This window comes from Carassius carassius, chromosome 24 (genome assembly GCF_963082965.1).
Source record: "Carassius carassius chromosome 24, fCarCar2.1, whole genome shotgun sequence".
NCBI classification, from domain to species: domain Eukaryota; kingdom Metazoa; phylum Chordata; class Actinopteri; order Cypriniformes; family Cyprinidae; genus Carassius; species Carassius carassius.
Genome location: NC_081778.1, coordinates 18,202,253 through 18,225,956, shown reverse-complemented (window position 1 = coordinate 18,225,956; position 23,704 = coordinate 18,202,253). Strand labels below are relative to the sequence as shown.

The window sequence follows — 23,704 nt, the reverse complement described above, 5'->3', positions numbered from 1 at the left end:
CTTAATGTGGCAGTAGGCTAGTGATGTACAGTAACAGTACAGTGAGCTCTTGACACATTTTCTAATGGTTCATTTATTTCAAGTGGTGCCGTTAATATTTGTATTTCCATGCCATTTTAATGCAACAGAACCAAGTATCCATCTCCTTCACTTCATTTTTTTATGTTTTTTGAGAATGTATGTACACATTTTGTCTGTAAAGATAATTTAGGGTTTATATATTTTTATTCACATTGAATACAGCTAGAAACTTTGCAAACTGATATGCAAAGGCAAGTTGACTGTGGAACAACTAGTATTTGTAAACCATGCATGTTTGTGCGTTGTCTACATTCTGATATATTCAATGTCATTTTGGTTGTGCCTAGTTTTCACATCTAGCAGTCTTATTTTTGTATGCAGTACACACTGTTTACAGTCTTAGTATGTAGAGAATATTTATGGCAAGCAGATGATGAATGATGACGTTCATCTTTGTCCCAGTCTTTCTGTATTGTCCATTCCATGCAGGGCTGTGTGGAGTTCAAAACTGAGTTCAGATTCAATTTCTGCAAACTTTGTTACACATTTGTATATTCAATAACACTCACAGCGGTCTTCAGTGGATATGGAGATTTTTTGTTCTGTCAGTGAGTAGAAATCGATTCATTCAGTCTGCTGGGATTATCATTAGGTTTGTTTACTTAAGTGTATGATGAAAATATAGCTCTACTACAGAAACACTTTGTATTGACTGCATGGAGCACTTTACTGTTTTTAAACACTTATTTCACTACCATTAGAGACCCTTGAAAATGCAACCATAATGCAATACAGTAAAAGACAGATATACAGATAAAATGCGAAGGTTTTATCTGTACAATATTCATTATCATTACTGTATTTTTTTGTGGGTCATGTTTGTGTTATATATCAACATATCCTATATAATCTCCATCTAAATTTGGCCTGCTTTAATTGTAATCCTATAACTCTACATATTAATGACACTTATATTCAATTTTTTTTTAAGACAAGAACTTTACTTGAAGATTAATTAAATATAGGGTCCTGTGGTTTGATTTTTTTTGTATTAATGGATGTACTTTGGGGCTTAAGCCATTTCTTTAGTAAATACTGAACTTGTTCTGTCTGGAAGCCACCGGAAAAAGTGATCTTATAAGGCTTTGCCATGATTTTTCCTTCTCCTAGGTGAGTGTGCACACCTAGAAGAGAAGAGATAGCACAATTTTTGAATATATGATAGATATTAGCACATCACATTGGGGAGCACAGAAAGATTGAGTTAAGCACATTTCTGTTGCACTGTTCATACTGAATGCATTTTAATAGTGTCAAATGACTTGGCAGTGCATATCCTTTTTGCCAAATTAAAATGGTCTGTTTTACTACACTGGCTTGTTTATGCGTTTAATTTTGCAGCTTGATTAGTAATAAAGAGATGTACAGTAACAGTAATCCTACTACTCTGAAGTACAATCAACTGCTGAACAAATCATTGTCATTGGTATAAAAAAAACATTTAAAATGAATTCCTTCTTTCATAAAACTGAGTCCTAGGTTTTCAATATTTCTAATCAACTTTAGACTCATTTTGATATCTGACCATGCTGAAAATTAAAGCAAGTGGGGTTTTACAGGACATCTTATTCATATATCATACAAATTCATATATAAAGTCATAGAAAATTTGAATGTAATATGTTGATTTAAAAAGTAATGGACATGCTGAGCATCAACTAATCATACACAACACTGAGAACAAATTTTAATGAGATTTTAATTATTACATTAAATATAATGTACAAATACATTGATTAAAGATCATGAGTCCTTTTTCTCAGACACCATTTGAGCTTTTTCTTCTCTGTATGCTTTTAGAAGTTGGTTTAACATGTTCAGTTCACTGACATGTTTCATGGGGAACAAGGGTGGGAAAGGGTGGCCTTTATACTCCAGGACAGCCATAGCTGCACAGTCCAGATTCGCCTTGTTAGGAATGCGAGCCATGCGTGTATATCCACTCGTTTGATTCTCAAATCTTACCCCCAGGACTTTAAAAAGTTTGGGGATCAAATCTTTTTCCTGAATGGAGAAATATAAATAAACAATACATATATATATATATATATATATATATATATATATATATATATATATATATATATATATATATATATAGAGAGAGAGAGAGAGAGAGAGAGAGAGAGAGAGAGAGAGAGAGAGAGAGAGAGAGAGAGATAGATAGATAGATAGATAGATAGATAGATAGATAGATAGATAGATAGATAGAGAGATAGAGAGATAGATAGATAGATAGATAGATAGATAGATAGATAGATAGATAGATAGATAGAGTGCTGGTAATATAATTAAAGTATCATCAAAAAGTTGATTTATTTCACTAATTCCATTTAAAAAGTGAGACTTGTATATTATATTCATTCATTACACACAGACTGAATATTTGATATATATTGACTGATATATTTGTTTGCTGGCCAATTAAGATCAGGGATACTTTGGTCCTTAAACCAGGTACTGGTAGCTTTGGCACTGTGTGCAATTGCCAAGTCCTGTTGGAAAATGAAATCTGCATCTCCATAAAGTTGGTCAGCACTAAAACTTCCTGGTATATGGCTGTGTTGACCTTGGACCTCAGAAAACACAGTGGACCAACACCAGCAGATGACATGGCACTGCAAACCATCACTGACTGTGGAAACTTTACACTGGACCTCAAGCAACATGGATTGTGTGCCTCTCCTCTCTTCCTCTAGACTCTGGGACCCTGATTTCCAAAGGAAATACAAAATTTACTTTCATCAGAGAACATAACTTTGGACCACTCAGCAGCAGTCCAGTCCTTTTTGAAGCGAGACGCTTCTGACGCTGTCTGTTGTTCAAGAGTGGCTTGACACAAGAAATACGACAGCTGAAACCCATGTCTTCCATACGTCTGTGTGTAGTGGTTCTTGAAGCAATGACTACAGCTGCAGTCCACTCTTTGTGAGTCTCTCCCACATTTTTGAATGGGTTTTGTTTCACAATCCTCTCCAGGGTGCGGTTATCCCTATTGCTCGTACATTTTTTTCTCCAACTACATCTTTTCCTTCCCTTTGCCTCTCTATTAATGTGCTTGGACACAGAGCTCTGTGAACAGCCAGCTTCTTTTGCAATGACCTTTTGTGTCTTGCCCTCCTTTTGCAAGGTGTCAATGGTCGTCTTTTGGACAACTGTCAAGTCAGCAGTCTTCCCCATGATTGTGTAGCCTACAGACTGAGAGAACATTTAAAGGCCTTTGCAGGTGTTTTGAGTTAATTAGCTGATTCGAGTGTGGCACCAGGTGTCTTCAATATTGAACCTTTTCACAATATTCTTATTTTCTGAGATACTGAATTTGGGATTTTCCTTAGTTGTCAGTTATAATCATCAAAATTAAAAGAAATAAACATTTGAGATATATCAGTCTGTGTGTAATTAGTGAATATAATATACAAGTTTCACTTTTTGAATGGAATTAGTTAAATAAATCAACATTTTGATGATATTCTAATTATATGACCAGCACCTGTATATATAGATAGATATAGATATATATAGATGGATGGATCATGGATGGATGGATGACGTATTGAAGGAAGGATCGAAAACTTACCGTGAGCCAGAAATCAGCCATTTTCATAGACTTTTCATTAGTATCTCCCTTTTTAGCATAATCAATCAACTAAAAAGAAAAGAAAATAAATAAAAAAACTTTTAAAAAGTCAAAATATAAACAATCATTCTAGTTTTAAAGAGCTGATTGAAATCGATTTAAACTTATCTAATTTTCTATTTCCTCTTATCTAATATTTTAAAATGTAACATTTACTAGAATTTCACTATTGTGGCAATTTTAACGTAACCTGAATATTTCAATAATATTTTCTATCAACATTATATAGTTGTTGTCTTAAATGCCAAGAATATTTAATTATAATGGAAAAGAAACGTGACAGGAGCGCATCTCATGGCAGACAGAGCAGCAGAGTATCACAGCATCACTATCAATCTTATGATTTTGACATCATAATCAAATAATAATTCTACGTTAAAATATTTATCAGAATTTCTAGATTAAACAGACGCCGTTTTATTTTTCAAGATTTTAGCTAGTCGAAAATACCCGGAAAAGTAAGATGAAACCTGAAGCGGGGTTTTGTAACGTTACTTGCCTTTTCAGCGTAAAAGCGAACCTCGTCTGCTCGGGCTCTTGTTGTCTCTATTCTCTCGTGTCGAACCAGACCCGTGAGTATGTTCCGAAGCATGTTGATTCTGGACTCGGGTCCGAGTCCTATCCGACGGGCCACCCGTCCATGAGAAATCAACGCCCGCAGGGTGAGTCGCATTACAAGAAACGGTGAAGGACACTCCTCCAGAAAATAATATCTCTCTGCAACACAACGTTAAAAATATTGGGGGGCAAATCTCAGAAGAGCACTTCTGTGATCAGTGATTACATCCACTGCAGATCAACAGACGCATTTATTTCATCCAGAGTATTGTGCGATACATTCAGCAGCTCACATAGGGAGAAATGCATGCGTGATGGTACGTCGGTCTGAAGAGTCCTAAATGAAACATAAGATATGAGTAAGGTTCCGCATGAATACATCTGGGATGGTTCAATTTTATTGATTCAAAAAATGTTTAATCTGCTGTAAGGAAGCCTTTATATATATATTTATCTAAGCGATAAAGTTCTCATCAGACTCATTTGTGCTGCCATCAGTTATATTTAGGATTTAATTAAATCAAGTTGGAAACAGTTCAACTGGATGACAGAGGTCTCAGTAAATGATAGAGCCCTAATGTGAGCGTGCGTTATTATAGCCTTATTATGTGTAGCCAGGGCTGCAAATGGTGTCTAATACTAAAATCAGTGAGACACACTTTGCAAAAAGCGTTGGAATTGGGAATAGGGACTACTGAACAGACATTTAGAAGTTGATTTTAAAATAAAATAAAATAAAAATAAAAATAAAGCTCTGTAAACACTTGTATGTAAATGTAAACATCATTTTTACAGCACTATAAGTGTGACCCATCAGGTAATGACAAGTTCTACACACACTTGTAGTCTTCATGCTCACTTGAACACTTGGACCAAAGTAATCAAGTGGTCAAGTGCAAAGATATATATATAATATATATATATATATATATAACACAAAGAGGACATCACGCATACCCACCTCTGCTTATTTGTCTCACACAACACATCAGCTATCATCAAAACATAAAATCTCAAGACAGCATTTTCTTCTTTAGCTGTTATTCAGATTAAGCCGCATAAATAGTTTGAACAGTTTGAACGTTGTTACAGAAACTATACTGACAATTTATATCAATGCTACCAACCATCATTAATCATGTCTTGAACATTTCCTTTGTCAGAAATTCCTAGAAATTATTTTACCCAATGTCTATTTGACGGAATAAACTTCTACATTATTTCCTTTTTATATTTATTATAAAAAATGTTAGAATCAATCAACTTGTATCTGTAGCCTTCTGCTAAATTTTTAACATGATATAGGTACTTTGTTGTGTGTTGCTATTGTAATTTTTGCTAAGAGTGTCATATATTTAAATATAGACCTGATAAAATACAGTGATTGTTAACAAATATAAATGAAGCACTTGGAGAAAGCTAAATATTTGTAAATGTTTTTATTTTCACACAGGTTTTTGTCTACGAAACAAACTAATTGATTGCAGATTTGGAGGCTCTATGTGATGACGTATTAGATTTAGTTACTCCTCATGGTGTCGGCGATCCATTGGCTGAACATGCAGACCCTGAAGAAAAGATAATTCAGAAAAATCATATTAGTGCTTTAAATTCAACTGAATATATTAGTAACAGTTACTAAACAACAACAACTTTATTACCTTGCCATAGACACCAGGATGATTCTTCTCAGCACAGCCATAACCCCAGGATACAATACCCTGCAGCACACCGTTGCACACCACAGGACCACCAGAGTCACCCTGAAGAAGACAAACATAACAAATTATTATTATTAAGATAGTTTCATATAATATGCATGCAACAATGTCCCCTTTTCCTCTACCTGACAAGAGTCCTTTCCTCCCTCCAGGTATCCAGCACAGAACATGTTGCAGTCGTGGTCTGACAGGATGGGGATCTCCAGACACTGAAGCTTGTTTTTATCAGCAGCTGCAAAGAATTGAATACAGCAGCAGCAGAGATGGAGTGAACCGAAGTGCTTTGAACATTAAGTGTAAAGGAGTTGCGTGATCATGAATCCTGACACTTACTGGAGCTCATGGTGTTTCCCCAGCCACTGACTCTGCACATGGTGCCAGCGACGGCACAGCCACTGGGCAGGACCACAGGCTGCACATACTGATTGAGGGTAGCAGGCTTGCTAAGCTTGATCAGCATGATGTCACTGTCAATTATCCAAGAGTCTCAGGACCTTCTCAGAGGAGATGAACTGTTCACGACCCTCATTAACTACGATGTTGTGCTCGCCCAAACGGACCTCCACACATCTGAAAGACAAAGTCAAATACTGTTCAGAACAGAGAAAACCAATGAACTGATACATGAGCTACTTTTAGAAGACATCACTTACGACTTGTAGCAGTGAGCAGCACACACAACCCAGTGCTCGCTGACCAGAGAGCCTCCACAAAAGTGGTAGCCAGAGTTCAGAGACACCTGCCAGGGCTGGGAATGGGCTGTGCACTCATATCCACCAACAATCTTGTCATCATCCAGAGCAACTACACAAATGAGAGTGTATCGTCAGCATATTAAATATACCTGTAAAATGAGCTGCCAGAGAATCAGTGATTGCAGTGAATCAGTGATTGGAGTCTCTACTCACAGGCAGCTCCAAGGAGCACCAGGAACACCAAAGACCTCATGAATGCTAATTTAACCTGTGCGATGAAGGTCTCCCTCCTCGCTTGCAGTATTTATAGGACTGTCAGCCTATTGATCCATGCCCAAGTGATCTGCCATTGACCAATCAGCTCCAAATGACATATCTGAAGTCTGATATATAAATAATATCCTGTCATTGTGTATCTACGAAGAGAAAAATCTTAGAAAACTATATATTAGGGCTCCATTGGCAATCTGATGTAACATAGTGTATCAAGCATGTAAAGAAACAAGATATATAATTTTATTTCCTTCTATTCTTAAAGGTAAAATGTTTGTTGTAAATTTCTCAAAACATAAAGCCAGAACCTCCTTTACCTACAGTAACAGTGAAATGCCACCTGCAATACAGATGTATTTAAATTCTGATGCACAATTGAACACAAAGTTATATTTTTAACCAATGTTTGTAGATTAAACAGAATATAAATCTTTGAATACAGGTGGAAAATATGGGTGAGAAGATGGACAGCTGTCGAAAACTTGTTACATTGAAAACTTGTTGTCACAAAGGTCACAAAGCTTAAAATGAACCTATTCAGCAGCACAGCTGCTGGATCTCTCTGGTTCTATCAATGCAATTTTGAATGTGCCAACTTTTAACAATCAGCACTCATATATGCTGTACGCACTGTTTACATGTTTCTACATTCAGTATGTAGAGAATATTTACCTCAAGCGGATGATGAATGATAGCATGTTCATCTTTATCTTTGCCTTTCTGTATTGTCCATTCCATAATAACAATTTAGTTTAGATAGTACAGAGCAGGGTGTGAGGAGTTAAAAAAATCATTTAACAGATTGTTACAGTTGTACATTTAATAACACTCACACAGTGGTCTTCAGCAGAGGCCTGTTGCACAAAGCAGGTTTCAGTTTTTACCCAGGTAAGTTCACATTTAGTTTGAGCAAACTCCAAGGTTTCGGGCTCAAGAAGGTGGGTTGGTTTTGAGTGGGTTTTGTTGCCATGGTAACTTATGCTACATGGCTACCCTGCTTCTTCTTCTGAGCGAAATTTTTACACCTAACGCCTCCTAGAGCTTTAAAGCTACAACTGGGGTCAGACCTTCAGACTGGTCTGGCTTAGACTTTTCTAACTGATCCGATTGGTTTTTGAGGGTTTTCATAAACCACACTATTAAAACAAACGAACAAAAAATCACATAGACTTTTCATTTGTACAGTGAGTCTTAGGGTGTATTTAAGCTGTCTATTGCTACAGTAAAGCTTAACAACTCCCTACTGAAAAAAAAAATAAAACAGCTAAAACCAGCCTAAGCTGTTTGACTATTTTGGCTGGTCTATGATCATCTGAGTTTACTTGGTTTTTATTTTATTTATTTTTACTTATTTTATGCCTCCACTTATGCTGAGAGCACTTCACAGTAATATGTTGTGAAGATATACATTCTCTACAGTGTCATCTTATGCTGTACTCAACGTCAGGAGACCTTCTCAAAAGGGAACATCTCTGGTCACTGATGTAACCTCTGTTGCCTGAGTAGGGAACGAGACGTTACATTGTGTGTTACCGATGCTAAGATCTTTCATAAACTCTCTTATTCAGTAGAAATCTTCTTATGCCACTCATTGCTGCTTATATATGGCACTTTCATGTCCCCTTTTATGTGCTTGAGTACCATTGGCCTTTTGCGATGTAATGGTGTTAAGCAAATAAAACTTAATTAATTGAGGAGAAAGGTCTTTCCCCAAAGCATCATCTTATGCCGTACACAATGTCTTGTTCCCTTCTCAGGGAACTAAGGTTACATCAGTAACAGGAGGACTATTCTCTTTTGGTTGCTCTTTTAGTGATCGCTATAACCCCTTAATCATTGCCTGTGTTGTATAGCATATACATGGCAGAGGCATTGAGACAGGGGTGTGATGCTTTTGGGTAGGGCCTTGTTGGTTTTGGTATTTCAAATATCAACAGCATTTTCCAGAAATTACTTACTGCACCTTTAAATGTAGGCCTGTAAAAGTACTTAAAACAATATATTGATTGTTCAATGACAAATATTTGACTGCAGATTTATAAGGCTCTATGCGATGACATATCATTACACATTTTTCTCTGTAATGTAGTGTCTAATGAATGCTCTGTAATATTTATTTTATTGACTCGTGTGTGTGATCTGAGAGCAGCGTTTGATTTTGAATACAGGTGAAATTGTTTTGCAGTGATTGTTTGATTTTGATGGAAGAGTCTGAGGTATCTTGAATTTAGTTTGAGTATTTGGATTGGTGTTAAAGGTTTTGAGAAGATGAGTGTTGGTTTCAAGAAATGTGTTTTAGCAATTCAGAAAAACTGAAATATCACAGGGAACAAATTAGAGCACCAAATTAAATTTTTAAACAGTGTGATGAAACTGTATGTCAAATTTTGATACAACCATGGAGATCCAGCAGCTGTGCTGTTGATTATGTTTATTTTAGGCGTTGTGACCTTGACAGCTGGTTTCCACCCTGAAACAAGTTTTGATCCGCTGTCCATCTTACCCAGGTTTTGCATCTGTACTTGTCCTTGACTGTTTCACAATTTCCAGTTGGAAAAAAGACATTTTCAACAACATTTTCAAGACAAGGAACCACTTTTTGGGGGGCTTTTTATAATGCTAATCATATTAGATATATATTATATTATCTGCAATTTGAATGTATTTGTAATAAATTACACTACAAATTTGAAATATCTGAAATTGTTACAAATGTAAAAAATAAAAAATGTTTACTTTTGCTAAATGCAACTTTTATTAATTCATACATTTTAAAATAAAAGTAGTTAAACAAGAAATAAAAAAATAGACTTATGATTTTGCATTTAACTGATTTTAATTTTCTCATGATGAATAGACTTAAAAACAAATTCAGCAGGAGAGATATAATTATGCTGCATATTCTTTTTTATTCACATGACCTAAAATATGCTATCTGAAGGTTCTGTGAAACACATCTGATCCCAGTGTCATTTCAGATTTTGTCCTTGGATAGTTTCAACATGTTAGGTTTATTCAAAGGCAAGTGCACTGTATATTACAGTTTTTCTGAATTTCTAAAACGCCAAACTCCAATATCTGAAACAAATGATTACTAGCTTGAATCAATTTGTTGAATAAAGAATGCTTTTTGCTAAAACCTTAAACACGTTCAGGCAGTTAGGCTCTATTTGCAAACCTCATGCACTCTTTTTGCAAAACTCTAAACACATGCTCATTCACTTAAACACTTATCACACTGGGATGCATTTGTGCTGCAAAATGCTAAACACAAGCGGCACACAACTAGAGTCCAGCTGCCATTTGCTTTACTGATTTTACTTACAGTGTTTGAGTGTACTGTAACATGCTATTCATTTAGAGTTATATTTGACCTTTTTGGCCTTTGCACTGGGACTGCAGTTTTTACAAACATTCAGTACTATTCAATATTCAGCACAATACTATTCTTTCTATACATAGAGTAGGCCTATACAATGTATTCACCCCTTACTCCATTGCAATTACAGTTTTTCTGAATTGCTAAAAGAAATTTCTTGAAACTATTACTCAATTTATCAAAATCTTGAACACAAATCCAAATACTCAAAATACATTCACAAAACTTCTGACTCTTCCTTTAAAATCAAACAATCACTGCAAAACCATTTCACTTGCACTCAAAATAAAAAGGTGTTCTCAGATCACACGTCAATAAAAAATAAACACTACAGAGTATTCATTATACACTACAGAGAAAAATGGAAACCCCAGCATCCAGAGCATTACAGAAAACAGTATACTGTGTTGAGTAAACAATTTAGCATATTTGCAAGTCAGAGGTTTCATGAATTTAATTTGAGTATTTGAATTTGTGTTTAAGGTTTTGAGAAATTGAGTGATGGTTTCAAGAAATAATAATGTTTGTGTGTGTGTGTGTGTGTGTGTGTGTGTGTGTGTGTGTGTGTGTGTGTGTGTGTGTGTGTGTGTGTGTGTGTGTGTGTGTGTGTGTGAATTTTTTTTATTAAGATTTATTTTTAAAGAGAGGTGGGCTAGTGGGTTATCAAGAACAAAATAACCCTAAAATTGTAAAAGGCTTCAAAATTTCCAAACATGTGCATCCAAATTTGTACTGTAAGCTGGGAAACACCCATATATTGTTTTTGGGTCAGAGGACAAATCCAAGTACAGAATAATACTCTTTGTGTAAGGCAAAAAATTCTCCAGTTTCCAAGGACATTCTTTCTGAATAGCTTTTCTATTATTATTTTCTGTTCATTTTAGGATGTTTCTCCATTAGATCTCATGCAGCTGTTAACCTAAAAATGTAGGTTAATGTTGAGATTTTATTTTCTCAAAAATGTTCTTACTTCTCAGATAACAAATAGCTAATTTGTATCAATCTAAACTAGTCTCATCAGAAAAGATTGATTCATTCATATTATATACTTATATACTAATGTAATTTTCTCTTCATCTGTTTGTATGACATAGGGCTTTAAGGGCTTATGATACTCAAATGAACCTAGATTTGTTACAGATTAACAGTTTACAAAAAATAACAATTAGGCTTAATATGGATGTCGATCAACTTATTTAAAATAAGTTGTTCATTAACATCACCCGTTGTTTTGTTCTATGTTTTCACAGAAAGCAAAAGGCTAGTGTTTTAAGCGCTCATTTCTTTTAAAATGCCTATAAAGTCTGTAGATTCTCACAGTCAAATTTACTTTATGAACTGTGTATTTCCCCTGGAAAGTATTCATGTCACAAACCAGTTTGTTTGGATTTTTCTGAAAGTATTTAGTTCATACTTCCACAGCAGTTTTTGGCAAAGGCATAACAAACACACACACACACACACACACACACACACTTTTAAGACATCTATTTCCACAATAAAAACACAATTTACCTAATAATATATTGTTGTGTTTTCTGCTTTATAGTAATTATACTGCATTACTGAAGTACTAAAAATTATTTAGCACATTTTTTTTATTTAATTCATAATTTTTTTTTTTTTGTTGTTGGGAGCTGCCCTGTTTGAGAATATATTTCTTCCAGCACTGACCAAGTGTTGCTAAATTTGGGTTTTCTTGTTGTGAACTTTTGAGAATTTCTGTTTTTGTTCTTGATTCCAGCCTGCCTTCATTTGTATTATACTGTATATGGTCCATGTTTTCGCTAATTAACTGAGCATTCACTGTAAGGTAAATGTCTTTCATTTCTGCACAAACACACCTCCTTTCTACAGCATTCACAATAAATTAGCATCATCATTATAGTACTCATTATAATATACAGTATGTATAGTATATTATAATATATTTATTCACAAAGCCGCCTACCTGATGCATCTCTCTATTACCACTTGTGGACATTTAAAACTGATGCATTCTCCAGTATCTATAGTGCTCAGAACCAACCCACAAGATGGGGGAATTCGGCCTTAAAATAACAAACGCAGTACATGCAAATGAACAGCAATGTCAGCCGGCTTAATTCATTCTTAGTGAATTCCCCTGCGAGGTTTTCATTTTTGAGACTGGTTGGTTAGGATGTCTTTGAAAAGCACAGTTCATATTGTTACAGTGTTTTTACTAATACTCATTACATGGAAACAGCATCATATATCTCTCATTTAATTATAGTTTCCGTTGTGTCATAGGGTCAGATATAATACTGCATTGATGATACTTTAATTATTAATGATTATTGCTTTAATTGTTGCTATTATAAGTGGTTTAATTATTGCTATAATAAGTGGTTTAAGGTCTTAGTGAAAGTGTAAAAGGCGCTGAAGAAGTAGAGTCAAGGTATGCATTCACTTTGTGAACTTCATCTTTGTTTCCAAATACAATGACTTCAGTTTTTTCCTTGTTTAACTGAAGAAATTCTGGCAATTCTAGCTGTTAATTTCATCAGTGCATTGGCAGAGGGAGTCAATGGGGCTGTAGGCATTTGGCAATAAGGCTAGGTAAATCTAGTAACAACAATTATATAGTATTTATTTCCACGTGAGGAATGTCACCGACAGAGGATAAACAACAAGCAACATACTTATGTAAGAAGAAAGACAATGAAATTAATAGTAAATCATTAAAAATAGCTTCAGATTAAAATGATGATGTAAAATCAAATGGGAATCAAATAATTTAGGTTTTAGTTTGAATGTGCATTGGGGTTGGATGGAAATTTTTAATTATTTTAAGTCTAAGTTTTATGGGTTATAGATAGGGTGAATGTGATTTCACTAATTACAACGTGTTCCTGGATCAACATCCTTGTTGATCCTGGAACAACTTTCCTATCAATCAATCAATCAATCAATCAATCAGAATTGAGGGGTTACTTTCCAGGAAATATCTACCAGTAGTTGCTTCTACTCAGACAACAAAAGATATTGATCCAGGAACATGTCTTGGCAAAATTACGGTGACCATATAGTTATACTGGAAACAGTTAGATGTTAGGATGGATTAAAAAAAATTTAAATAAATGTTTACAAATGAGTTATTTTCTTTTAGAAAGGCTAGTTGTATATTGAGGAGGAAACAGCAAGAGATGCCCTCATTCAGTCAATACAGTACAGTTTGTGTTTAGGAAAAAAACGTCTTTGTGTACAGTAGAAGATCATGTATGTTTTTTTTAGTTAGATGAGACTCATAGTTAGCTGAGACTCTTTAAATGACTTCATTTGCAGATTACTTTCGCCCTAGATCAATTTCAGTGATTGCAAACAGTGATGGTGTTTTTGTGGGTGGAGCCTATCTGGTGGCAGAAAATGCAGTCCATGCAAGCCATGGAATAAAATAATACAAAAGGTCATTTTGAGTTTAAATTTCAAAATTCTGACTTTTTTCTTTCAATTCCGAGATTATATCTCTCAATTCTAGTATGAAAAATTAACTTGTCATTCTCTCTTTTAGTTTTTACACCGCACTTTTCCTCATAATTGACAAACTAGCAATTGTTGAGTTGAATCAAGTTATAAAGTTCAAAATATGACATAAACTTGTATTTGCAAGAAAAAAAGTCAGAATTGTGAGATAAAATATGGGACATATTATAAAATAAATATGACATCCAAAAGCACAACAATACTTTTTTTTCCATCTTATTCCATGGATTTGACCTGTTTCCCTAAATTTGTTACCAGTGTTTTTCTGCCACCACAATGCATGCAGCTGCAAGTGCCGTAACTGTGACTTCTACTCCAAATTTGTCAATAGCTAACATTTTTATCTTAAGCGATGTGCATTTAAGATTTATATTAGATCCGATTTTATATTGGATCAGGTTTCCTGAGAATCAAATTCACAACTAAGATTTAGAGACCCACAAATCAATTGGTTAATTATTGTGTTTTGTGCTTGACATTGAACAAAGACTCTTGTGAGTTGTTGATTGTATTTCAAATACTTTCAATTCTTCAAGGGCGCACATCTACAGTAGTTGGTTTCCCTGTCATTAAGGTTTCTGAGAACTGTCTTCTGGATTTAGTGTGCAGATCTACTGTTTCCACCTGCTTCTCTTTTTCTCTCTCTTGCAGTTGTTTCAGTAATTCTGCATCTGAATTTCTCTCAAACCATTTCCTGCTTTCATGTTTTCTGTTGTTTCAATGGCTGCATACAAGTTGTTTTTTTAAGATCAGGTTTGGGTTTACGTAAAGGTGAGCTGCAATAAATGCACATGGAAACTGCATGTTAGTGAGATCCTGTTGATTGCTTGCACATATTATGCATCTTTGTTTGTACTCTCACAGTCCTCTCCTTGAGGTGCTTCAAACTGAGAAAATGGTGATAGACCCTTCATGTCGCTGTGTTTAAATGTGGGTTAAAGGTGAGGGGGGGGGGGGTCACTGCAACACTTGTTAATTGTACACAGTTTATTGATTGCTCTGGTCTAAGGAGGCATCACATGAAACACACTGAAATAAATTCCACCAGTCCAGTTTGTGTAATGATAAGTGACAAATTCTGCTCTATTCTGAAACCATTTAATAATAAACAAATATAAAATCTGGAGCATATTTGTGTCTTCAGGGAAATTCGGTCAGAAGGAAGTTCTTGAAAAAGGACACACCCTGAAGTCTATGAAACTCTCGTTCTGCACTTAACACGGCTCATTTGGTTTTGTAATGAAGCTGTTTACTCATTTCTTACTTACCAAAGGTAAGATAACTTTCTATTGCGTTATATATTATGAACTTTACACTAACATTAACTCACTTATTGAAGATAAAGTCATTTTTACATATATTTCAAATATTTTTGTTGAGAACTGTTAAATTTGAGCTGTTTATGTCTTAAGACTTAAATGGCTTATTCCATACTTTCTTTTGTAATAATACCAATCATTTATTTTTTGTTTTGGAAGAAATAAAATCTAATATGATTTGAATCAGTATATTCAAAGATTAATAGGCCTACTGTTAAAACAAAACTAAAAATAAAACAAAATAAAATAAAAACTAGTTTATGTTTTTATGGAATTAAGAAATGGATGCAACATGTTGCTTTATGTCTTTCAGATCAGAAATGAAATGACCATATCAGTGAGACGTTTGCCTGTATGATTCAGTCCATCTACATGTTGCAGTGGACAGTACTGAAGCTTCCAGAGGCTGAGCAGAGAATTCACTACTCACAGCGGTGGGTAAAAAAAAATTTTAATTATATATTGCATTTATATATAATATACATGTTTTAATCATGTAACTTACATCATCCTTATATAAGGTACTCCTATGTGCTTAACACTGTTAATTTATTATAAATCAAATATGATTTCATCAATTTATTATTACATTATAGAGCTACCATGACAGATTTGGTAAATCCCTATAATGAAGAGGATTGCTTCAGCCAGTCATCTGGATCATCATCAAGTTCATTACATTCATCCAGCACAGAAGAGACTAAAGACAAAAAAGCCCATTCACCACGTTCTAAATATCCGACAATCAGTCCAAGAAATATGCTGCGAAAACTGGAAATAGCTGAGAAAAATATTCAGACGAAATGTACTAACGAACCTAAAGAAAGCGACAACAAAAAGCCAGAGGAAGGGGACAAAAACAGTAATGTTTATCTGGTTTCCAGAGAGTTTGTAGGCATGTTGTCTGAGGCCTCAGCGAACACAGAAGATTCAGACTCTCTTGGCTCAGCATTAGAGGGAATAATTGACTCTCTACCTTCAGAAAAATCAAACAAACTAAAAAGTACACTGACGGAGTTCGAGAATGTTACACTTAACATTGCTATAACCGGGATGACAGGGGCAGGGAAGTCTTCCTTCGTCAATGCCCTCAGAGGCCTTCCTAATGATGATAAGAACGCAGCTCCCACAGGAACAACTGAGACTACCATGAAGCCCAACATGTACCCACATCCCTCCATGCCAAACGTGAAGATCTGGGACCTGCCAGGAATTGGTAGTCCAAAATTTAGAGCAAAGAAGTACCTGAAAGAAGTCAATTTCCACACATATGACTTCTTTCTTATTGTGACCTCTGAAAGATTTAAGGAGAACGACATAGAGCTGGCTAGAGCGATCAAGAAGAGCAAGAAGCTTTTTTATTTCATTCGCACTAAAATTGACAACGACATTCGTGCTGAATCACACAAAAGAAACTTTGATGAGCGGATGTTGCTCGAAAACATCCGAGAGGACTGTAAGGCGAACCTACTGAGAGTCGGAATACCCAGAATATTCCTAGTGTCTTCATTTAACTTGGAAAAATATGACTTTCAGAAGCTGATCAACACCCTCGAAGATGAACTTCCTGAGAACAAGAAATTTGCTCTCATTCAGTCTTTGCCCGTTTATTCTCTTGAGGCCCTCACAAAGAAGATAACATACTATAAGAAACTTATTTGGCTAAATGCCTTTGCGGCCGGGGTCGGGGCAATAGCTCCCATCCCGGGATTGTCATTGGCCTGTGATTATGGCATCATAAAGAATTTTTTTCAGCAAGTCTTTTTGGGCTTCGGCTTATCAAATCAGGCCCTAGAGGCCCTATCAGAACGAGTGAACAAACCAGTGGAGCAACTAAAAGCTGCTAAGACATCACGCTTCAAAGATGGATCCACTGAGGATATTGTGATGGATATGCTGTCTAAACCAATGATTGCGATAACCAAGACACTGGGGACCATACTGGCTCTGCTGCCAGGAGGAGCTCTACCAGCAGGAGGAACGGCTGTTGCTTCAGTGCACTACCTGCTTAATATGGGACTGAATGAGATGGCAGAAGACACCAAAAACATTCTTGCTGTGTCACAGCTTGCCTAATTTGCAGAAAAATCAGGCTTACAAATCATATAATGTTTCTGTTGTTACAGAAGATGTGTCATTTGAAAATAAATAATCAATAATAATAATACTCTTCTTTTGTAATTATGATTTTATTATGATACAATAAAATAATAAACTGAAGTGTGATCATAAAATTAAAACATACTTTGTTATACAAATGCAAACTACACTTTCTAATTTTGACAGTTTCTTTCATTTGTTTCTATGTATATACTCTATGTATGCTGGACTTGTAATTTGTGCAGGTAATAAAATACTTGTTTAAAGGATTTATTTATTTATTTCATTGGTTTGCAACTGTATCAGACATATAACTTGATATATATATATATATATATATATATATATATATATATATATATATATATATATATATATATATATTAGATTAGATTCAACTTTATTGTCACTGTACATGTAAGGTACAAGGCAACGAAATGCAGTTAGCATCTAACCAGACGTGCAATAAGCAGTAAGTACAGAATATACAAGGTCTACAATATGTACAGTAAATATACAGATAAGTATTATGGACATAATTTACAGATTTTAAATACTATTAGCATGATATAAAGATAGGTGTACTATGAACATACTATACAGATGGATTATATAAAAGTGTATGTACCCTATAGGCAGAAACTATGAACATATGAACATAACTACACTATTGCAGTGGACATTGCAGATTAGACTGAAATATATCATTGATTTAACCTGCTTAAAGTCAGGACTACTGAGCATATGACAGTAGGTGCTGTATCATAGAACTATCTGTTTACAGATTTGTTCATTATCTAAACAAAAAACATCAGTTTCCATGTTTATGTGGTTACGATTTTAGGTTTCTATCTAGCAGAATAAAGGCTACTGTACATCTCTAAAAGTCATGGGAAAAAGTCAGGAATGAAAGAGCCATCATATGCCTGCTAACTTGATATGCAAATCTATTACGTACATCCAAATAGTAATGAGTAGTAACACCATTCGTTCCTATCTGAGTGGTTTTTTTTAGACATATCTGTCCATCACCAATTTCAAGAGATATACTGTAACCAAATGCTGAACAGCAATACTAAGCATAAATATTTTACAAGATATTGCATTTCTCTTACAGATAGAAAGATACAAATGCGCATTATGACATTTTTATATTAGGTCAATTATTACAATATAGCACTGCTAGAAGAAATTTAACACCACTTTAACATTAAAAATAATCCGGAAGAGATTAATAATGCATGATACACAGACCTAACCATAAAATTTAGTTTTTAAACACAATAAACAAATATCAATTTGTATATAAATTGAATATTAGGACCTCAGCAATGTTAAAACATAAATGACTGTGTGCTTGTTTAGGAAAGAGCTATTTACTTCGCTTAAAGATTGGCCATGGCTTAAAAACGTAAGCTTCAAAGAGGAAAAAAATTAACACTATCGAGCAGAGATGTTTTGAATGAGTTCACACATACCATTGCCAGTAAAAGAACAACAGAAATATCTTGTTATACAACCCTGAAACTGGAAGGTGTTATTAGTTGCAAAACAGACTTACATGAACCAGGAACACATATATTTAAAAAAAAAATCCTTGTAGATATTAATGAACAATGGGTGTAGTAAGTCATTTAAGTCTGTAGGCATTTTAAGATTCATACTTGAAACGGCTGCCTTTGGGGAAGTCGTGGCCTAATGGTTAGAGAGTCGGACTCCCAATCGAAAGGTTGTGAGTTCGAGTCCCGGGCCGGCAGGAATTGTGGGTGGGGGGAGTGCATGTACAGTTCTCTCTCCACCTTCAATACCACGTCTTAGGTGCTCTTGAGCAAGGCATCGAACCCCCAACTGCTCCCCGGGCGCTGCAGCACAAATGGCTGCCCACTGCTCCGGGTGTGTGCTCACAGTGTGTGTGTGTGTGTGTTCACTGCTCTGTGTGTGTGCACTTCGGATGGGTTAAATGCAGAGCACAAATTCTGAGTATGGGTCACCATACTTGGCTGAATGTCACGTCACTTTAAAGAAACACTGTTGATGCATTATCAACAGTATTCACATGAAAGCATGCATGTCTGACAAAGCGTCTTTGATTAATATGTACTGCCAGAATGCAAAAATTGTGGTGGTTTTATGTAAAACCTTTCATATTACAAAAAGCAAATTACATGCATATTACAAAAAGAATCCAAACTATGATCTAGTTCCAGTAAAGCACTTCCTGCTTAACAGCATTCATGTGAAGACGTGTTTGTTTGGATTTGCTGTGTGTTTTATTTGAAAACAGAATACAGAAAAACTGTAGATATATGATGTAGACAAAGATGTAGATAAGATAGTATGGACAGGAATTATTTAAATAGGTCAGACACGTACACATACAAATACAAGAAATTGACTTCTGCTGCAAGTGCATTTCTCAACACTTTTGTTTTTTTCTTTTTGTTTTAGAAATTCATAGATCCATATTTTCTGGGTTAAACCACACCATGTCACTCAATTTATATTTAATTTAATTACTAGTTTTCTTATATAGTAGTTCTAACTTGATTTTTAGCCTCAGTTCTGAGACGATCTCTAAACCACACCCTGAAATCCACACCTACTTTTTCATAAACAGCTACCACATCATTTGAAGACAAAGACAGATGGTAATTTAATAACCAACTGTGCACAGATAAGGTGAGTTTGCAAAAACTGAGATAACTGCTTTATATACTGTATTTGTTTCGATCACATCGCAATCCTAAAGCGTTACATAGTATGCTATTATTGGTAGCCTATAGGAAAATGTCTACTGATGGATGTTTACTAATGCTGTTATATTATATTGCACAAAATATATCTTTGTTTTTTTTCTAAAAATGTAAATATTTCTCTACAGAAAAAATGAAGATGCACACGGGAATCCAGTCTTATTATTATAAGTAATCGTTTTTTTCAACGTGATCTACTCTCTTTATCTCGGCAACACCCTTCCAAATTACTTTCGTTCGCAAAATAGATAAATAATGCCTGAAATAATTTCTACAAGGGCTTTTGCAACTGCTTTTTGCAATTTTACACTTGCATTTATATGACACCGTGTATACGGCGCTAGATGTCAGCGCAACATTAAAAATACTCGGCGCATATTTAAATGTATAGGCTTTACTAAAAGCACCGTGAGAGAAGTCTCAATGTATGAAACATATTGCATTATTTTAAAGGGGAAATAGAACGTGCTAATTTATATCATAATAGCGTAATGAACAGTTTAAGTTTACCAAATTAGGTTTAAATATTTAAATGATATAGTTTGTAATGAATGGTTTAAATTACACATTACCATGTGTAGACAGCTACCTCTAGTGTTAACAGCTGTATTATTCTATTGAATTAATAAAACATCATAAGATAAAAAAAAATGATGTTATAATATTAACTACAAATGGTACTATTGCTGCAAAACTATTATTGCAAAGCAACAAACATTATAGACATTTACCCAGTTGCTTTACTTTTTCAGAGCCATCATGTCAGATGAAGTCAACATCTTTATGGATCCTTTCCTCAAAATCTACACAAATTCTGAACAGATAGAAGTAGCCGATAACCTAACTGAATCCTTTCATGAGGAAATTGTATTGAAAGAGCAACAGAGAAACACAGAATTGTTGGAGTCCCTAGGAATCATCCAATCAAAAATCATTAAAACTATGGAGAAACAACCAGAGAAACCCAAACAAAGTAGTTCACTGAACATTGTTGAATCAAAACTTAATGATGTTAAGGAAAGAGAGAGGCTGAGAGAAAAGAAACAGAGTGATAAAGAAAAGCAAGCGGAGAAAGAAGTGAGACGTATAACAAATGAAACAACTGTAGATCAGACAGAAAAAGCTGAAGTGTGTAGTTTTAACATGAAACAGATAGAAAAAAGTCTTGAGGTGCATAAGGAGCAAACCGAGGTTGAGCAACCATGTGAAGTGACCAGAGAGCAACATGTGAGAATAAAGAAGCAGAGTGATAAAGAAAAGCAAGCAGAGAAAGAAGTGAGATATATAACAAATGAAACAACTGTAGAGCAGTCAGAAAAAGCTGAAGTGTGTAGTTTTGACATGAAACTGATGGAAAAATGTCTTGAGGTCCAAAATGAGCAAACTGAGGCTGAGCAACCATGTGAAGTGACCCTGGAAAAACAACATGTGAAGGCTATTGATAAAGAGGAACAAAAAGAACAAAAATGTTCAGTTCCGATGACAAACGAGGAAGCAAAGGAAATAATTGAGTGTGGAAAAGCTACAGACAATGACAAAACAAAACAACCTGACAGTGTCGAAACAGACCATTTTCAAGAGCCACGTGATGATATAATGGAGAAAGATATTTTGACAGAAAAACTCAGAAAGACTAATCTCTGTGAATCGTTAAACAAAGTCAACGCTAAAGAGGAAAATGTGGCGGTTATGATACAGAACCAAGAATTGCTCAGTGGAGCAGTGTGTCCAGATGCAAAGAAGTCACAAGATGACACAGATAATGTGTTTCAGTATAAAGCAAAAGAGAACCCACATTTAAAATCAGAAAGCACAGAGAAGAGGGAAAGTATAGACACAGCGGCTAAAAAGCAAGAAGACGAGCATGTATATGAAGTGCCTGATGTTTTGCTCACTAGTTCTGCGGAATATGTTAATGTAACAGATAGTGTTAAAGAACAATTCAAGAAACTGGAAAACGTCACACTTCACATTGCTGTTACAGGGTCGACTGGAGCAGGAAAATCCAGCTTTATCAATGCAATACGAGGTCTTCAACCTGATGATGTCAATGCAGCTCCCACGGGAGTGATTGAGACGACAATGACATCAACAGTGTACGCACATCCTACAATGCCCAATGTAAAATTATGGGATCTGCCAGGGACCGGGAGTCCCAAATTTAAAGCTAAAAAATATCTAAGGGGTGTGAAACTTGACACCTTTGACTTCTTCATCATCATCTCCTCAGAGAGATTCAAAGAAAATGACATCATGCTGGCTAAAGCAATTAAAGAGAAGAAGAAATTGTTCTACTTCCTCCGCTCAAAGCTTGACAATGACATTCAAGCGGAATCGCAAAGGAAAGACTTTGATGAGCAGAAAGTTCTCTCCCAAATTCGTGAGGACTGCCAAAGAAACCTGAAGAATATGGATAACCCAGAAATTTTCCTGATCTCCTCATTTGAATTCCACAAATATGATTTTCAAACCCTCATCGACACACTAGAGAAGCAACTACCTGCTCACAAGAGAGATGCTTTGATTTTGTCTTTGCCAGTATACTCCTCCAAGATTCTGGAGGAGAAAACTGAATTGTTTATGAAGCAAACCTGGTCGGCAGCTATCGCTTCTGGTTCTATTGCTGTGGCTCCAGTGCCTGGTCTTTCCATGGCTTGTGATGCTGCCATTTTGCTGGCTTTCTTCACCAAGTGTTACTATGCATTTGGCCTGGATGATGAAGCAATAGATAAGCTGTCGGTGAGGGTCAACAATCCATCACTAAAATCTGTAAGAAAGTCACCTCTAGTGGTCGCTATTGGGCAAAAGAAACTCAGTAATAAGGTGCTATCAGCACTGACAAGTAAGAAAGCAGCTGTTAAATTTGCGTGGAGCATGGTTCCTGTTGTAGGGAGTAAAAAAACAGCGGAAATGTCTTACTCGACAACACTAAACCTTCTGCGAGCAGGAGTTCAGGATCTTGCTGATACAGCCAAAGAAGTGCTGAAAGTGGCGGGTCTGACTGATGTCTACTAAGATCACAGATCGAGATCAGACTCAAAAGGTCATCTCACTGATAATTGTGGTTGACATTTTGACATATTGTTGGTAGTCACAATCATTCATAACATACTCTATGCTATATTTGCTGTCATCCAAGAAGCTGAGTTGCATGCATCCAATAGGCTATAGCTAACAGTTCTGATTCTTTTTCATCTTAAAAATGTATAGATTACTTTTGTTCATTGATTTATTTGCTATAGAACACAATATAAATTTTATGTCTGTGATCAATGTTCATAGGATGTTATTTGTTAGATTCTGTGTTGAGTGTGTGTAGAAACTATGTTCCACTGCTTGATAGTTTTAAGATGTTCAAGTGTATTTAAATTAAATTTTCTCATAGTTTTTATTATGTAGCCTATTATGATTTTTGATGATGTATAATGTCTCATAGATAATACAAATTAAACGCTGTATTTGTTTTGTTTTTTTTTGGCTTTTGGGGCGCTTAAAACATTAGCAACATTAGCAACCTTTTTAAAAATATATAACCAGTGTGCGAGAATTTTTATTTTATGTTTTTTTTTTCACGAAATTGAAACTTTGAATAGAATCATCTTTGTTTTATTTACAACTTAGAAAAATCATTACAGTTGAACCTATACACCATGAAAAGAGACGAAACACATTTATGATTCTTGT

General features: G+C 35.2%; 3 protein-coding genes and 1 pseudogene across 3 annotated transcripts; 2 read left to right on the top strand and 2 right to left on the bottom strand.

Moving 5' to 3' along the window:
* Nucleotides 1-1,762: 1,762 nt before the first annotated feature.
* On the bottom strand, nucleotides 1,763-4,624 carry LOC132103030 (large ribosomal subunit protein bL17m-like). The gene is made up of 3 exons (XM_059507825.1): nucleotides 4,218-4,624; nucleotides 3,659-3,727; nucleotides 1,763-2,085 (listed from the first exon to the last, which is right to left on the bottom strand). The coding sequence occupies exons 1-3, from the start codon at nucleotides 4,389-4,391 to the stop codon at nucleotides 1,825-1,827; spliced, it is 504 nt and encodes a 167-aa protein (XP_059363808.1). The 5' UTR covers nucleotides 4,392-4,624; the 3' UTR covers nucleotides 1,763-1,824.
* A 997-nt stretch (nucleotides 4,625-5,621) lies between these two features.
* LOC132103059 (trypsin-1-like) lies at nucleotides 5,622-7,054 on the bottom strand (annotated as a pseudogene).
* An 8,424-nt stretch (nucleotides 7,055-15,478) lies between these two features.
* LOC132103044 (interferon-gamma-inducible GTPase 10-like) lies at nucleotides 15,479-17,494 on the top strand. The gene is made up of 2 exons (XM_059507850.1): nucleotides 15,479-15,601; nucleotides 15,764-17,494. The coding sequence occupies exons 1-2, from the start codon at nucleotides 15,522-15,524 to the stop codon at nucleotides 17,241-17,243; spliced, it is 1,560 nt and encodes a 519-aa protein (XP_059363833.1). The 5' UTR covers nucleotides 15,479-15,521; the 3' UTR covers nucleotides 17,244-17,494.
* A 4,033-nt stretch (nucleotides 17,495-21,527) lies between these two features.
* LOC132103047 (interferon-gamma-inducible GTPase 10-like) lies at nucleotides 21,528-23,345 on the top strand. Its single transcript, XM_059507855.1, has one exon. The coding sequence runs from the start codon at nucleotides 21,617-21,619 to the stop codon at nucleotides 23,033-23,035; it is 1,419 nt and encodes a 472-aa protein (XP_059363838.1). The 5' UTR covers nucleotides 21,528-21,616; the 3' UTR covers nucleotides 23,036-23,345.
* Nucleotides 23,346-23,704: the final 359 nt, after the last annotated feature.

Excerpts from the sequence above, each read along its gene's own strand:
- LOC132103047 (XM_059507855.1), top strand. The coding sequence starts at position 21,617 with ATGGAGAAAGATATTTTGACAGAAAAACTCAGAAAGACTAATCTCTGT.
- LOC132103030 (XM_059507825.1), bottom strand. The coding sequence starts at position 4,391 with ATGCGACTCACCCTGCGGGCGTTGATTTCTCATGGACGGGTGGCCCGT. Across the intron at positions 3,728-4,217 it reads TTCGCTTTTACGCTGAAAAG|TTGATTGATTATGCTAAAAA; the intron begins GCAAGTAACGTT and ends TTTTCTTTTTAG. Across the intron at positions 2,086-3,658 it reads TGGCTGATTTCTGGCTCACG|GAAAAAGATTTGATCCCCAA; the intron begins GTAAGTTTTCGA and ends TTCTCCATTCAG.
- LOC132103044 (XM_059507850.1), top strand. The coding sequence starts at position 15,522 with ATGATTCAGTCCATCTACATGTTGCAGTGGACAGTACTGAAGCTTCCA. Across the intron at positions 15,602-15,763 it reads AGAATTCACTACTCACAGCG|AGCTACCATGACAGATTTGG; the intron begins GTGGGTAAAAAA and ends ATTACATTATAG.